This window comes from Aythya fuligula, chromosome 7 (genome assembly GCF_009819795.1).
Source record: "Aythya fuligula isolate bAytFul2 chromosome 7, bAytFul2.pri, whole genome shotgun sequence".
Classification (NCBI taxonomy): Eukaryota; Metazoa; Chordata; class Aves; order Anseriformes; family Anatidae; genus Aythya; species Aythya fuligula.
Window position 1 is genome coordinate 25,193,490 of NC_045565.1, and position 16,729 is coordinate 25,210,218.

At 35.6% G+C, this 16,729-nt stretch overlaps 1 protein-coding gene across 2 annotated transcripts in view; it reads left to right on the forward strand.

The window, feature by feature from the left end:
- Positions 1-16,729, forward strand: part of SLK (STE20 like kinase) — a 48,153-nt gene that overhangs the window by 18,328 nt on the left and 13,096 nt on the right. Inside the window, exons 2-12 of one of the 2 annotated variants that reach the window (XM_032190748.1) lie at positions 1,950-2,114; positions 4,402-4,450; positions 5,255-5,404; positions 6,574-6,646; positions 6,853-7,047; positions 7,767-7,848; positions 8,842-8,970; positions 10,934-12,346; positions 13,636-13,766; positions 14,039-14,162; positions 14,387-14,566. In XM_032190748.1, the coding sequence (XP_032046639.1) occupies positions 1,950-2,114; positions 4,402-4,450; positions 5,255-5,404; positions 6,574-6,646; positions 6,853-7,047; positions 7,767-7,848; positions 8,842-8,970; positions 10,934-12,346; positions 13,636-13,766; positions 14,039-14,162; positions 14,387-14,566 (2,691 nt within the window). The remainder of the gene's footprint in view (positions 1-1,949; positions 2,115-4,401; positions 4,451-5,254; positions 5,405-6,573; positions 6,647-6,852; positions 7,048-7,766; positions 7,849-8,841; positions 8,971-10,933; positions 12,347-13,635; positions 13,767-14,038; positions 14,163-14,386; positions 14,567-16,729) is intronic. The other variant, XM_032190749.1, reaches the window with a different exon arrangement.

A 16,729-nucleotide genomic window follows, 5' to 3' on the forward strand; every position in this document is an offset into this window, starting at 1 on the left:
TAATTAAAGAAAACACTCTGACTACTCTACAGTTAATGTGCAAATTTGTGTAACAAATATTTATTTTTTTTGAAGTATCCTCATAATAAATTCTACAGTACTGTGGGGAGTGCCTGGCCATTCTTGTTTCAAAAAAAGTAAATTTATAGTTGAAATTTTAATATTTTTAAAGGTGCTCTAACAACTTGTCTTCTGCACACACGAACTACCAAGTCTAGCTCTGTTGGGTTGTGAGACATCTGCTAAACCTTTCAGGTTTCATTTACAGTGGAGCTCTGGGACAGGAAAGTTGCTCTTTCATTCCTGCTATAAAACATGAAACCGAAACAAATATTTTTTCACATTATTTAGCAGACTTTTTTCTTATTAGAATATGTTTGAAAACTTCTCAATAGTATGTTCTTGAATAACATCATACGGATCCCTTGTCTCTGTTGTTAAAAAGAGGAGGGAAAATATTAAGGTAAATGTGGAAGGTGATTTTTTGTTGTTGCTGTTTTTGAAATTAGTATCAAGACAAAAACCTACTACATGTGTACCATACAATCTTTACCCTTACCATACACCGAGCATTAGCTGATTCATCTTATAACCGTGTTTTGCTGTTACGGTTGTTTTACTAAATGTTTTCATAAACATCTGTTTTAAATCTTTTTTTTTTTTTCTTTCATGAGCCACATCGAGAAAATTCTTTATGGTTGTCAAAGTAATAATACGTAGACCGTAGAAATTTTTCTTAAGAATTCTTACTTGCTCTCTTCACAGTTTTCAAGTTACATTTGTATGAAAGAGATTAGGTGACAGAGGTTGGGGCTTTCCTTGGTTTCCTGGGTTCCTGGGTTCGTCTCGCAAGGTTTGGGACCAAGGTGCCCATCCAGCAGCTGCCCCGGGCAGTTGGAATGGCCCTGGCAGGGCCCCGTCTCCTGCTGCTCTGCCCCAAACTTCCCATTGCGGTGTCTACAGCCAGGCGGAGGGGATCTAGACCCATTCTGCATGGGTGTCGCATGTCAGACTGAAGTCTGCTTCACCAATTATAACTTGGACTGATTTTTTTTTTTTTTTACTATTTAAAAACCAGCGTCTCTAATTGGTTGCAATTTCCTTGGCTTTTTTTTTTTTTTTTTTTTTTTAACGTAGGAATATTTAAGTGCGTAGCAAAAACGTTTTTTTATTCCCGGGTACCCAAGGTTTTGTTTTCCCAAGTCCAAATCTCACCTGTTCTGCAGCTGACCACGTCACTACAGCAGCTCTGCTGCCTTGTCTCAAGGTGTGGAGCAGTAAAGTAGAGGCTGGATGAATGCAGGCTTCGATGAGTAGCCAGTGCTCCTAGACTTCTGAAGCAAACAAGGCAAACAGAGTTAAATGCTCAGACAAATTAATGGTGGCTTGGCATCTCTCTAGCACAGGAGCTTGAATGCAGCCCCTGGCTCAAGAAGAGAGTAACCTACTGATTACTGGTAGCAGATCTGGTTTTCTATGTGGCTTTGCCAACAGCTGTGCTGCCACAATGTGGGGAGTGTCAGAAGGGCAAGAATGCACAGCCAAAAATGAGAGGGTGGAGGCTGCCTTATGCTTCTTGCCAAGTGTTAGTAAATAGTTCTTTGAGGAGCAGCGCAGAACTTCACCCAAGGCATACAAAACGGTAATGACCCTAAGCTGCATCATGGTTTGAAGAATGCAGCAGGGACTGAGTATTTCCGTGTCCCTATCTTTCATTGATTCGTGACCTTGAGAAAATCTTTCATTGATTCATGACCTTGAGAAAAATTGCTTTCTTCTGCTGGAATTTATCTAGTCTTTACTATGCAGATATTCTCTTTTTGTGGAGAGGCAAGCTAAATGTAGGGAAACGGTGCAGAAATATCAAGAGGGAGGATCTGGGTTTTTTTGCTGGTGACAATTGTTTGGAAAAATTAATCTCTAAAAAACTGCTGTAACTTTTTTTACAGGCTCAGAACAAAGAAACAAAAGTACTAGCTGCTGCAAAGGTGATTGATACTAAATCAGAAGAAGAACTTGAAGATTATATGGTTGAGATTGATATTTTGGCATCCTGTGATCATCCTAATATTGTTAAGCTCCTAGATGCTTTCTACTATGAAAACAATCTGTGGGTAGGTATTTTTTCTTCTCTAAATTCTTTTATTTTAAAAGAATATTGAAATTATTTTTTTTCATGGTTTTATTGAAATATTATCACATTTCGTCTGGGTTGTCACTATTGGGATAATTCCACAATTTCAAAACTAATTTCTAAATTGTAAATATGACTGATAGGAGGCTGTCACTGTAAAATCAGGCTGCATTGAGTCATCAAGTCAGCAGTCTGAATATAAAATCTGGAAATTAGCATTTCATTGTGCTGTATGCGGAGAGTTCTTGGTTGGTACTTATTTGTAACAGCAGGATTCAGATTTTAATTACATTATCACAATTTAGAATGAGTCTCAGAATTTACAGCTGCAAAATAAATAATGGGCTGAAAAGGTCAGCCTGGGAAGTATGTATTTTAGATAGAAGTGATTTTGTTAGTACTTGCAGGAAGGACAGTTTACCAGGATGTGAACAATAATTTGCTAAAAATCTAGATATTTGTACATAGAAGTGTTGTGGGAGTGTATGTGACTATACCTCAATTTTCTGGTTTGCCCTATGCACTGAATAACTTGAGCAGTGAAAATACGATTTTTTCCTTTAGGTGGCCTGATGCAGTATTTGTAAGTGCTTTTGGAATTACACAAAGGATACGTATCTCTTTAAAAGGAGACTATAATTCAGAAAGATACCTAAAACAAATAACAGAAAACTTCCTCCAAGTTATCCTTTAAGCATGGAAACAATGGAAGTGTAACACCGTATTTCCTGATGGAGATTTCTTTTGATGAGCTTTGTGAATGCTTTCTATGATCTGACTATGGAGTAAAATGATGCTGTGTGTACGGTGGAATAGCAAAAAAATTTCCATGCATAAAGGTGAACATGAAAGCAAATATGCCTAGAATTTGGAACAGTTGACAGGCTTCACTGGCAGATTATTTACATCTCTTCTAGCTAACTTTAGGTTTAAAACAAAATTGTAGATAAAGAGTTACAGTGAAGTGGAGAGCCATGAAAATGAGAGGGAGGAGAAGGCTGTAATGATGTGGTAAGTAAACAGAACTTAGTGGAGAGGGAGAGAAAAATAAGAATGAGAGTTGGACATAAAGAACATGTTTTTGCTTTCTGGTTTTAGAAACATGGTTTCTTTACCAAAGAGACCTTTGTCAGATTGTCAGATCAAACACAAAATTTTAGACAAGGGAACTCTTCATACAGAATTTCCTATACTTTACTTGACAATAAATATGCGGAAGCAAGTAAATGGGATAAAGGTTTAAGAATCTACAAAGAATTGCATTTTATAATGCATGTGCTAGTACCATTGTTGCAAGTATTAATTGAATCGTAATTTGAAGAAAATGATCTTCTGAGGGGTAAATCTGAGTGTTATTTTGTAGGGTATAATTTGAGGTTTCTTCTTCCATGAACAATTACACTCTGATTTTAAACGTACTGTAAAGTACAAAAAATCAAGATACTACTTCCCAGAGGGCTGTTTAGGTTTCTGACAAAAAATGCTCTTCAGCTGTCAGACTGAAAGTTATAATTTAATGTTCAAAGTTCAAATTAAAGAATTAAAACAGCTAAGGAAGAATGGAGTGGCAATCTTGGATGATCTCTTTGCTTTGCTTCCCTGCTCTCCTCATTCGCTTTGTCTACTCTTTTTCTCCTTTGTGTATGTTTTTTCTGTCCTAAATGTGAGCATAGTTTGTGCCCCAAAATAGTGGCAGTTCAGTTTGTTTATGTTTCACATGTAAACTGAGACCTGGAGATTGCATTGTTTTGGTATGAGTAGATTCTGGGATAAAACCACTTCTGTATTGTAGGCATCAGTGAAAATGGAGGAAAATGAATACAAACATGAAAATGAACACAAACTAATTTTCGTTAATATTTAATATCTACTGGAAAATAATGTAGCTCCTCTCTCTGCTTGAATATTCCAACTAGGTTATAATATTTAAGTACGATATAACAACAGAAGAGTTTGTGGCACATAAGTAAATCACATTACTAGTCAGCTTCAAGCTGACCTTGATACTTTTAATGTGGAATCTTACATTTGGATTAAAACTTTGAGGATCTCCAAGCATTTTTTTCAAGTCATTTGCTTTAGCTTCACAGCCATACTGTTGGTTGCTCCAAGTTGTACCGATATTTTGTAGAAGTTAGCTTAAAAAATAATAATTCATAGTCAAATAGTCTGAAATTCTTGTTTCCCAATAGTGGTCCCTTAATCAATGACTCAGTTCAGCAGAACTATTTAACTTGTAATTTATGTATTCTTTTGTTTGTATACAGATCCTGATCGAATTTTGTGCAGGTGGAGCAGTAGATGCAGTAATGTTGGGTAAATAAGTTGTTTCAAATAATAACATTTTTGACATCTTAAATTAATAATATTTATGTATTTTAAGACTTGCTTCACATGTGTATTGTTTTGAAATGCAAATGTTTATGTAATAGGTGTGGCATATGTGTTGAATGTCGGGGTCTTTAAACGATATTTACAACTGTATCTGTGGATATGGTAACTTGCTGAGTTAGACTAATCCTCTCATTTTTAAAGTGTTTATTTACTTCTCAAAATCCATTTTTAATGTCTTGATTCTTAAATGAGTGTGATGAGCTGTTCTCTCATGCTTATGAAGCTCTCTGTTGTTTTAACATGATCTATATTGATCCTTTTTTAGGATCTCATTCTCCCCCTTCCTTTGTCATCCTCCAAATTAGATTGTGATAACTTTTTATATTGCATCAACCTTAAAGTTAGATTTCCTGTGCTTATTCCTCAAATTAGGTGAATGCTAATGCCAGTAAGTAAAGGGTCTATCTTTAACATCTCTGTGTAGCACAGAAAAGATGCCCAGTCTCTACACTATGTAGCCTTTCCACAGTTCAGATAGGTAGGAGTAAGTACATAATATGGAACGTTAGGGATACAAGGGATGAAATTTTTGTTTCACTTAAAAATAATAATAATCATAATAATTTTGATGTTAACCTAAAAGGAACAAGTATTTCAAGATAGTTTTTCTAACATAAGGTGTTTAGAATTGGTCAGATTAATTGATTTTTTTAGATATATTTCTATACTGGTTGCTATGAGAAAAAAAAAATGCAAAAACATTGTGTTTGTCTCTTTCTCTTCAAGAGCTTGAAAGGCCATTGACAGAGCCACAGATCAAAGTGGTATGCAGGCAGACACTGGAAGCATTGAACTACTTGCATGAAAATAAGATCATCCACAGAGATCTAAAAGCTGGCAATATTCTTTTCACATTAGATGGAGACATTAAGCTAGGTAAGCATGTTGTACATAACTCTTTTCCAGAACTTTATGTGGTCTTATAATCGTGTTTTCTGTAGGCTATACTTAGGCAGAGTTCAGTATGTAGCCATCTAAATACAAATCTAAGGATGAGAAGTTCTTCATTTTTTTTCTCTTCATCTGCAAGTATTATTATTTTTACTTTTTTTGGCTTCTCTTGGAAGGCTGAAGATTTAATAATAACTTACAGTGATGGGCCATATTTCTAAGCATAATAGAACTACTCATGTAGTTTCTAAGTAATACAGTGTAAGAGAAAATATAGCTAATAGAGATTCATGGTAAGGGAGGCATTGATTTCTTTCTGTTCATTTTAATTACCTCGCATGAGCTGGCTCCGCCTCATATGGAGTAGAACAAGTTGAACCTTTTGTCAAACTTGGCTGACACACGTATCTTGCTAGCTTGCACAGAGCTTACTTCACAGCTCAGACCAGAGGCAGATTTCCTCCATACGTATATTTAGTGATGTATTCAAGCTTATAGTCAAGATTTCTATAGAAAAGATTTGAAAAGTGTACAGCGTCCCTTAAAAGAGCATTTTAGCCCTTTTAAATTTTCTGTACTTTTTGTTTCTGGTACATAAAGATGTAGATTCCTCATTTTATAAATATGTGAACAGCAAATTTCCTCCTTGCATTTGAGCTTTATTATTTCAGTATCTATAGTGCATCAATATTTCAGGTTTTGTATTTGATTAAATAGCTCTCTTAATCCTCTTTTTTTTTTTCTGCACAGAGCAAAATTAGGCTTCCCAGGTGTTGAGCCCATCAAGTCATTTTGTATAGATTAAAGACAAACATATGGCTATTTTGTCCCTCTGCTCTAATCTCTAGATCTTCATTAAGAAAGTTACATCTATAATAAGTCTATAATGTTTATATTTAAATGTCATCTTTTCTAAATGAAAAATAGTGCTTTACTGACAAATAACATAGCTGTGCAAAGAAGCATGTAAGATAGACGGGGAAAAATGAAAGAAAAATCTCTGAGAATTTAAATCCTGAAATCAAAAACTGAATGATTTACTGAATTAATAAGAGTTAATATGCTATGTCCAAGGAACATTTCATAGGCTAATGTAGTCATTTTCTAATGAAAATAATTTAATGTAATTTAACGTAATTTAACTTAATTAACAGCGGATTTTGGAGTATCAGCTAAAAACACAAGAACAATACAAAGAAGAGATTCTTTCATTGGTACACCATATTGGTAAGTGCACCATTTCATTGGCCTTTCAGTATGAACTAATACCCTAATATTACTTCTGTTGTTAATATAAACTTGATTAAATATCATGTAAATGTATTAAGAGTAGAATCTGCTTTTTAAAACGTTGCAGCAAATTCATGTTGAGAACCTTTTTTGTAAGAGAAGAGTGCATTTTCTAACCTGGTACTTCATTATTCTGTTTGCAGGATGGCTCCAGAAGTAGTAATGTGTGAGACATCTAAAGACAGGCCTTATGATTACAAGGCTGACATTTGGTCTCTTGGCATTACTTTAATAGAAATGGCTCAAATAGAGCCACCTCATCATGAATTAAATCCAATGCGAGTGCTCCTGAAAATAGCAAAATCTGATCCACCTACGTTAGCACAGCCTTCAAAATGGTTTGTATTTTAATGACAACTTTCCCACCCCAGTTTGTAGAATTTGACTATAAGGCCTATATGTGTGCCTTAAGTCTTGCTGAACTTTATGGTACTAGTTTTATGCATGAAGTCAAGTACGGATACATATTCTATGCATGCTCTGTGTGTGTATATCTACATCCTATATATAGGCAGATATATATCCTATATACATGTATATCCTTACACAGCAGTACTGTGACATTTTTGCTGTAGCTCTGTATGGAAGCTTTTATGCAAAAATATTTTGTAGAATTTAAAGACCTGGCAGATGTTACATTAAGATGTATGAAAAATAACCTTTTACCCATGCAGTAAAAGTTCTGAAGACTACCTGAAAAAGAACATTAGATTAAGGAAAACTTAGATATTTTTATACTAGAAAAACATTAAAAACAAAATGAAAAAAGCTGTTAACTCTTTGGTTGCTGTAATATCCTTCTGTGATTTAGTTGGGGATATAGCAGATGTGTTGTATTGTAAATTCACAGCCAGAAGTCAACTCTTCCATAAATGGAAGAACATTTTAATGATAAGTGTCATGCTGGTCTTTTCACTCCTTCATTGTCTTTCTGTTTTTCTAAATCAGTAGGACATGGAGTTGTGGTGTAGATACATGTGAAAGCAAAAGACGTTTCACTGCACTGATCTCATGTCAAGGCTAAATAAAAGCCACTACCTGTTTGATTTTTGTGTAGGTCATCAGATTTTAAAGATTTTCTGAAGAAATGTTTGGAAAAGAATGTAGATGCAAGGTGGAGTGCAACTCAGCTTTTACAGGTAGGAGGAATTAACTGTTCAGAAGTATTGTTTGAAGGCAAGCCTATTTTATATTCTCTTAAAAGCAGAGTATAATTGGAGTGACTACTTAAATTTAATATTAGGTGTTTGTACACAATCTGTGTTTGATACTGTTGGATGATCGTTATTTGGCAAAACATAATGAAATAATGCCAAGGGCAGATCAAAGTCTTTGCTTACATATATTTTGATATAGTATAACTAATTAATTTGCATAAGTATTTAAATTATACTTTGATACATGTAATGGGTGAAGGAGATATTTACATAAGTAGTCAATTGCTGACAGGTGTTTTAAAAGCTTTAGTGCTCAGCTGTCTTCTATAATGCTGTCACTGCAGAATGGCTAAACAGGAGTAGATGTGACTAGGTACATTTGATTCTGTTTAACGTCAGCGCACATTTACTTTATCCATAATACATCTGACATGTGTTGAATAGATTAAGCAGCAGGGCCAAGTGGAGAAAGAAGATTAAGACAGCAGGAGTAGGAGAAGAGCAGGTATCTGTTTTCTCTTAAAGAAATAGTTCCATGTTCTTGATAAGAAAAAATGTTCCAAAGGAAAAAGATTTTTTCTCTGGAAAGAATGTTTCTAGATAAAAACTTATCAGGAAATAGTTTTACTGTGGAACTGGAAAGAAATGAAAACCATTTCCAGGAAAAATAACCTTTAAAACAAATCTACTTTTATACTTTGGATTCTGAAACAGGTTAGTATAAATGAATACCTTGTGTTTTTAGCGTGTTTGTTATATTATTTACACAGTATATGTGATTACAAATGTTTTGATTTTAAAACTTCAACGGAGAAAAGTACGTTAAGACAATTATGATTATTGTTAACATTGTGAGTCTTCAAGTTTGAGAGAACCAGAGTAATGTTTCTCTGAAGTTAATATTTCTTTTAAGATATGATTTTCCCACTGTGTATGATGAAGTTAGAGCTTAATATTATGTTTTATTTTCACAAGCATCCGTTTGTTACGGTTACTTCCAATAAACCGATACGAGAATTGATTGCGGAGGCTAAGGCAGAAGTTACAGAAGAAGTTGAAGATGGTAAAGATGAAGATGAAGAGGAGGAAACAGAAAATTCTCTGGTCAGTTTAAAATTAGTTTAAATATGCAATTAGTTTCAATCACAAATTTCCTATGGAGAACTCAATTTTCTGATGTTCTACCTAACTTTTGCAGCAAGTCATCTAAGAATAACTGCAGAAACAGACTGTAGCCTTCTTACAAGATAGCTAGTGTTTTCAAAATCAGCATGTTCTTCATCTCATTAAGAACTATTAATAAGGGATATTATCTCTGTTTATTTTTACTTGTGTATGCAGTGTAGACTGCTTAAAAAACTGATGCTGATTTATATATCAAAGGTTTTAAGTCTAAATGACTAGATGGACGAGTGAACATACTCTTGTATTTCATATGATGCTTAAAATGTGAAATATGTGACTATTACAACATAAGCTAAGTTTCTGATTTTAGTGTGGCTGTCAAAGGAAAAACTCCAAATCAAGAAAATATATTTTACTAAGAGGATACTGAGTGTATTTTTAAAGATGCTTACGAAACTTAGAACAGGAATCAGTTTGTCAAAGAGCAAAGCCCTGAAGTTCAATTATGTGGTAGTAGGCTGCACAGTGCACATGTCGGCAGTGCTCTGATAAAACTGGTTCAAGCACTGTCAGCACGGACAGTGACCAGTACCACTGGAAGCAGCACAAGAAGCACTCCTCCCTTCCCACCTCGTACCTCACCAAACCAGGCATGTTCCCTGGCCTTCAGATTACTTTCTTTATCCAACCCAAGCAAACCTCCAAGTGTGCATTCCCACCAGCTTCCTCCAGGACTTACTCTCAATCTCCTAGGGCATCGCGCACCACCTCCATCTGCTGATTAGCTGCTAAGGCGTCCATTTCCAGGCAAGCTGAGCATGAAGTCCACCCTGTGACTCAAAGTGTCTCAAAACAAGCAGCTGTACGTTGGTGACTTGTACTGTTAGGGTAGTTCCTGCCTGAGCCTAGGGAGCTGTGAGGAAGATGCAGTTACAGTACTGCGTTAGTTTTAGAAAAAGCATGGAGAACACTACACTTCTAGAACAATTGAAATCTCTTAAATGCACTTTTAAATTAAAAGACTGTTTTCGGTGTGCTTAGGAAAACCTTCAGGTAGGAAATGTGTGATCAAACCTGCGCTTGTTACAATAATTAGCCTAGTATATTCCAAATGGCAAATCAGAAGCCCTATCTCCAAATTACAGGGTTCTAACAGTAAATAGACAGAGAGATACCATAATCACTTTGAAGAGTTAAAGGGCAATTATGGTTAAAGTGATACTTTATTGGTGTATTCTTTTGTATATCTGCATGTAATCTGATAACCTTTATTTAAATTCCAGTGATGGCAATTTCTACAGTTAGGTAACTGTTTCTGTTCCAGTTCCATATTACGACTTATTCAGCTGTGCTGGAAGTTCTCACACTTTTAATGGAGTTTAACAGTGATTAAAACAGAAATCTACATATTTTTATCAAAGAACAAAAGGAGAGATTAATTTTGATGAAGCGGAATGAGGTTTTAATATTGAATTTTATCAGTGCTGCACTAACTAAAGCTACATTGCTCCTTCCTAGCCAAACAGAACAAATACATGTTTTTCAAATCTGGCTGTAGATGGGACTATCAGGGAAACTAAACTAATAAAATAAGGAGCGATGTGAGTGCAAAAAGACGAGAAGATTCTGTGCAGTGTGCGGCAGAGGACAGATCATAATCCCTCTCTTTCAATTGCACTTTATTTTATTGAATTCTTACAAATGGAGGAGAGTTTTTGTGAAATGTTCTGTTCAGAGCCCAGCTACGGTTAAGGTACTTGTCCTGTCATAACACCCAGTGAAGTAGTCTGAAACTATTAAATTCATATAATTTTGCCTGTAAATACAATATACTCATCTCTTTGGATATTCCTCAGTAGAACTGTGCTTTAATTGATTTAGAAAATGATGAAATAGTTCCTTTAAAATTTCCTTAAATTTTTCCTTTCCTTTAATTTTTTAGCAGCTACCTGCAGACAAGCGTGCATCATCAGACCTTAGTATTGCCAGCTCTGAAGAGGATAAGCTTTCACAGAATGCCTCTGTACTGGAATCTCTTTCTGAGAAAACAGAAAGCAATGCAATTGAGGATAAAAACAGCACGATATTTCCAGATGATAAAAAAATTGGAGATGAATCTGAGGGCATTAATGTTAGGAAAATGGTTGAGAACATCTCTGATGCTACTGCTGATGATATGAAAGTGCAGAATGGTTCTGTACCAACTGGTGAAGTTGAGCAAGGCAAACTATTGCCAGCTGAAAAGAGTACAGAAAGTCTGGAAGAAGCACCTGAAAATGCAGAACCTCAGAAAGGAGGGGAAGAACTTGATACAGTAACAAAACCAGAAGTAAATGAACAGAACCAAAAAACAGAGAAAGAAAGTGACATAGGAAATGTACAAATAGAGGAAGATAAAGTTAAAATAATACCTACAGCTGCTGATACGGTAGAAATCAGAGAAGCCATTTCTGAGGAAACTGGTGAAAAAGAAGAGGAAAACAGAGTAGATCTCTCAGAAAATAAGACTGAAAAGGTCACTGTAGATAATACTATAGAGCAAAAGGAAGATGGAGCTCAGGAAGAGGCTGTGACAGACATCACTATAGAATCTGTACCTAGTGCTGAGGATAAAGTGTCAGATGAAGAAAAGGAACTAATAAAGCATGCAAATGACAACATTAAGGAGATAGGTGGTACTGCTGAAACACAGATCATCGAGGGGGATAAAATACCTGAGATGGCGGATAAGCCTGTGGAAAGTCAGGCTAAGCAGGTCTGTGAGATAATCAGCTCTGAAGAAACTCTATCAGAAAGCCAAGATAAAGTGATCAAAGCAGATGAGAAGTTGGCAGAAAGTGAAAATGAGGATATTTGTCAAATAAGTAGCATGGAGGAAACAGAGAGCAAAGACTCTGGAAAAGATGATATGGGCCAGAAGACAATGCAGGCCAAGCCTGAGGCTATTTCTGATAAGGCGGTGGATAAGCTGACGGAGATGGACCAAACATCAGAGGAGCACAGACCTGAGAATATCCAGGAAAACAATATTCAGAGAGACAAAGAACAGTTGGCAGTAACTTCTGATGAAATAATGAAGAGTAAGCTTCAAGATGCTGCCGATGAACAAGCCGATGACTCTGAAGTCACTCCAGTACCCAGTATTAGTATAAGCACTGAAGAAAATGATGAAAAGGTCAAAATGGAAAATCAAGACAGTACTGAAACGTTGCAGCAGCTAGAATCTGAGAATCTGAAGGAAAATGATGCGGATTCGGGCACAGGTTCTACGGCTGATAACAGCAGCATTGACTTGAATTTGTCAATTTCTAGTTTCCTTAGTAAAAACAAAGAGACAGGATCAATATCGCTACAGGTAAGTGTAAGCAATAATATATTTGTATATAAAACCCTGTGTGAGTGCAGCCCTAAAACTATCTCCACATTTGAACTTTGCTAAAAAAACTGTGAGGAACTGCTATGGCAGCATGGAATATTAAAAATTCGTATAAACTGCAATATTCTGAATTGAACACTCAGTAATGTCTGAATGTTGTGCAGCCAAGCTAGTAGCTACAGAACTGTTAATTAGTTTCTTATTTTGTTACAGGATTATATGCTAATCTGCCTTATTAAAATATAACAAACAGTTATAGACAAGGAGATCTGTGTGTAGTTGTAGTTCACATCTGGTAGTCAAGAAGACTGGTTCAGTGCCTTACACTGCACAGAATCCCTGCTTTACCAGGACAGATCTCTGAGTCTCACGCTGAATTCCTGTCACTTCCATCTTCTGTTTCTCTGTTTAGAATTAAAAGATCTAAGGCAGACAGCCTCTCAAGTCTGCGTATGCCAAGCACTGTACTACTCCTTTGTACTATATTGATGCAGTTATGCTGGGATGAATGAGCTTGTTTACATAAAGCACGTTCCAGAATATGAACTTTATATCTTTATACCGATATGATTATTGCCATACCACGATAGTAACGGTGTAATCACGGGTTTGAAGAAAAACAACAACAAAAAGGACATGGCTATGCTAGCACGACTTCAGTGTATTTGCAGTAAACCCTTACACAATGGAGACAAAGTTTCTGCCAGGGTCTCTTTTGTTCTGTCGTGAAACAATAGCAGCTTTGAGAAGTGGGAATCTTTCCAATTCTGTCAGCAAGGTCACATGAGTTGGTTACTATCATATAAGAATTAAAAACAAAACAAAAAACAAGGAACAACAAAAAGCCTTGCTAGTTAAAAGGTGTGAGGAAAAATAATTGAGCAGATGAGTTAGTTGTTATTCAGTTTCAGTACTGTTTTTCAGAATTAAATACCTTTTTTCACGACTGAGAAAATTATAGGCACAAGCCAACAGTACTTGCAACTCTCTTCAGCTCTTGAAAATCAAACTGCATCAGTGTTTCATTCAGGGATTACCTAGCTTTTTCTCTGAACCGCAATTTAGATTATCAGTAATCAGTTTTCCTTTGAATAAAGAATGTTTCAGTACATGAGAATTTTTCCAAGTTCTCACTTAAGTGATAACCAGTAACCAAGAACTCCTGATTTATATGCAGCAGCCCTCCACACAAACATTTGAAGTAATTTATTTTTTTTTTTAAAGGAATATGACTTAGATACAGAATAACTTACTGATGTTTTATTCAGGAAACTAGAAGACAGAAGAAAACTTTAAAGAAAACTAGGAAGTTTGTTGTTGATGGAGTAGAAGTGAGTGTAACCACGTCAAAAATAGTTACTGAAAATGACTCAAAAAGTGAAGAAATGAGATTTCTACGGTAAGCTTTTGTAAAAGTAAATTTTACAGGAGGTTTTATTGTCTTGTACGTAACTGATTTTTTTCACATTGAGTAAAAGCAAGAGGGGTAATGGTCTTATTTTTGTCATGTTTGGCATTGCTTTCGTTTATTTTTGTAAATAGAAAGGAATGCAGAGTGTTTCCTAATGAGATGATACAAAAATAGCTTTAGTGGACCTAAGTTGTAAATGCTTTTTTTTATAACTTTCTTTTATTTTTCTATCAATATTATAAGTTCTCTTTCATTATTAGGCGTCAAGAGCTAAGAGAGCTGAGGCTTCTTCAGAAAGAAGAGCAGAGAGCCCAACAGCAGCTTAGTAACAAGCTCCTGCAACAGCGAGAACAGATGTACAGACGTTTTGAACAGGAAATGACAGTGAGTTTTTTGGATCTTGGTGCTCTTAAAATGTGACATCCTGATGGAGTAGGCCAAATACTCACAACAGCATTACGGGCATTTCTTTAATGGCTATAGTTTGTTTAATTCTTGCTACTAATGGCAATATTTTTGTGTTACGGGATGCCAAGCTTGTATGCTAGAACACACTTGTCAGTAAACAAAATGAAGGTGTTTTTTGTTTTGTTTTGTTTTTTAAACAGAGTAAAAAGCGACAATATGACCAAGAAATAGAAAATCTAGAGAAGCAGCAGAAGCAGACAATAGAGCGGTTGGAACAGGAACACACAAATCGTTTACGAGATGAAGCAAAACGCATCAAAGCAGAACAGGAGAAAGAATTGTCCAAATTCCAGAACATGCTGAAGAACAAAAAGAAGGAGGTAAGAGACAAAGATGATGGTATAGAAAATAAGGAGTATGGCCATAGCAAATGGTTAAGGTTAGGTCTCCCAAAAGTCACATCAGCCTCATGTGCTATAATAAGTTGTGGAGGGAGTACTAGTAGTCAGTGGTATTCCTTTTGTTTTACTGCCAAAAGTGAAATACAAACAGCTAACAGGAACCTTTGGGTATTGATTTAATGTAGAAAATATCATCAAATTAGGAGACTTTATTTTTCACAGAATATTTAATAATTCTTTTTACAAGTAATAGATTAAGATAGAGTATTTTATTAAAGACTGAAAATATTTGAGATTGCTATGTTAAACAAACCAGCTATAACTGCTTAGTAAATACTTAGTAAATTAGAATTTCAAAGAAAACAACATGTTCTTCATTAATGAGAAGAAACACTTAAATTCCTGAGTTTTGGTTAATTTATTAGATTTTTATTAAACACCTGCTGATGTGATTTAGAATTTCTTTATAGTAAGTGTTAGGTGGATTTTGTTCTTTAACTCAAAAAGGCAAGCTAAGAGAGACAAATCTGATGACCTAAAATCTTTTACAATTAATTTCCTGTGTGTTGCACAGTTAAGGCAAAGTGAGTGACACTTTGCACTGACACCTTTTGCTTTTGATTTGCTTGCGTTAGAATAAGAGCGGTGTACCTCTATGGATTTTGCCTCATAATAGCTGTTTTATTTCATTTTCAGATCAGCTATATAGTGCTTGTTTGTATATAAATGTCTCTAGTGTTTGCTCTAATAGTTATTAGACTTTCAGAGATTTCTTTTAGAATCTGTACTGTCCATGCTTTTGCATAGAAAGATCCTGTAGTTTAAAAAAAAATGCATAGAAAAAAATATATTCAGTTTGAACTGTCTGCTCATGTAAATAACCATTTTTCTTTTTTTGCGGAACCTCTTGCATTTTTTGAGTCTCTTTCTACTTACTGGTGATTGGGTCCTACATGGGAAAGCGGGAAGAATTTTATATATTTCTCTGAGCTAAAAGCAGTTCTTTCACGGAAACAGGAGTAGCATGTGGTGATTTGGACTCTGTTTTCTGATGATGCTTCCACTACTAAACAAATAGGCATTGGTCTTTGGGTGCGTAGTTTTGTATTTAGAACTTCAGAAGGTGATTTACGGTTTGAAGGAAAATGCAGCTGGTGCTCTCAAACTACCCATGTTATATTGAGGTGTGTGCAGTGTTAAGGTTTGCCATTCACAAGTGAGGGGGAAAAAAAAAAAAACAAAAAAAAACCAAACACCAAAAAAACAACCAGCAAAGTAACAGATTCATATTCAGCTGATTTAGCCAGGTTATATTTAGAATATTTCTACTCATCTAGTCTAACTCATGTTGAACTGAAACAAATGTTCCAGTTCAGCATATGTGTAATGAAAAGTTTCTTAAAAACACAATCAGTTACGGATGGTTTTTGCTTTTAAATTCTTCAGAACTGAACATTTACAACCATTAATATTTTATTTGCTTCTATGATTATTTTTAAGACTTACCTTATGTAGATGTCATTTATGGTTGAAACACGGATAATGGCATCTTGTAAATTCATCTTCATGTTCAAGACAGTGTCAGAAATAGCTCTCTTTCTGTGGAATTCATTTTAAGTTTCCAACCGTTTTTCACAGCTTTACCATGAGGTAAACATACTCTGTAGCCCTTTTTCAGTAGTGCTTTAAGAAAATGCCACTTCTGCAGGTGGCGGTTTTCTTATCTACCGACTGTTCTAGCTGCTGCATGAAAATGCAAGCAAGAGACTGCCATTTCTGAGAGCACTGGGCAGCATTTGCATGCAAAAAGAAGCTGGCATATGCCTCTCTCTGCGCTGGCACACCTAAAGCATGCATTGTTCCGTCTCTTTTCATTAAGCTCTCCTCACTAAGCTAACATCCCTGCCACTGAAGTAATGCACGCTTCCCAGTTCCTCTAGTGCTTGACCTGCATGTCCTATGTTCACAATAATGCTTGCTACGGAGAAAAAGTGTTCTTTTCGCCACCTTCTGCATGCTTATATACACTGTAGGTTTTATGTGAAGTGGAGAAAGCACCAAAAGAGCTGAGAAAAGAGCTCATGAAACGCAAGAAAGAGGAGCTTGCACAAAGCCAGCATGCTCAGGTAACAATGGCAGCTT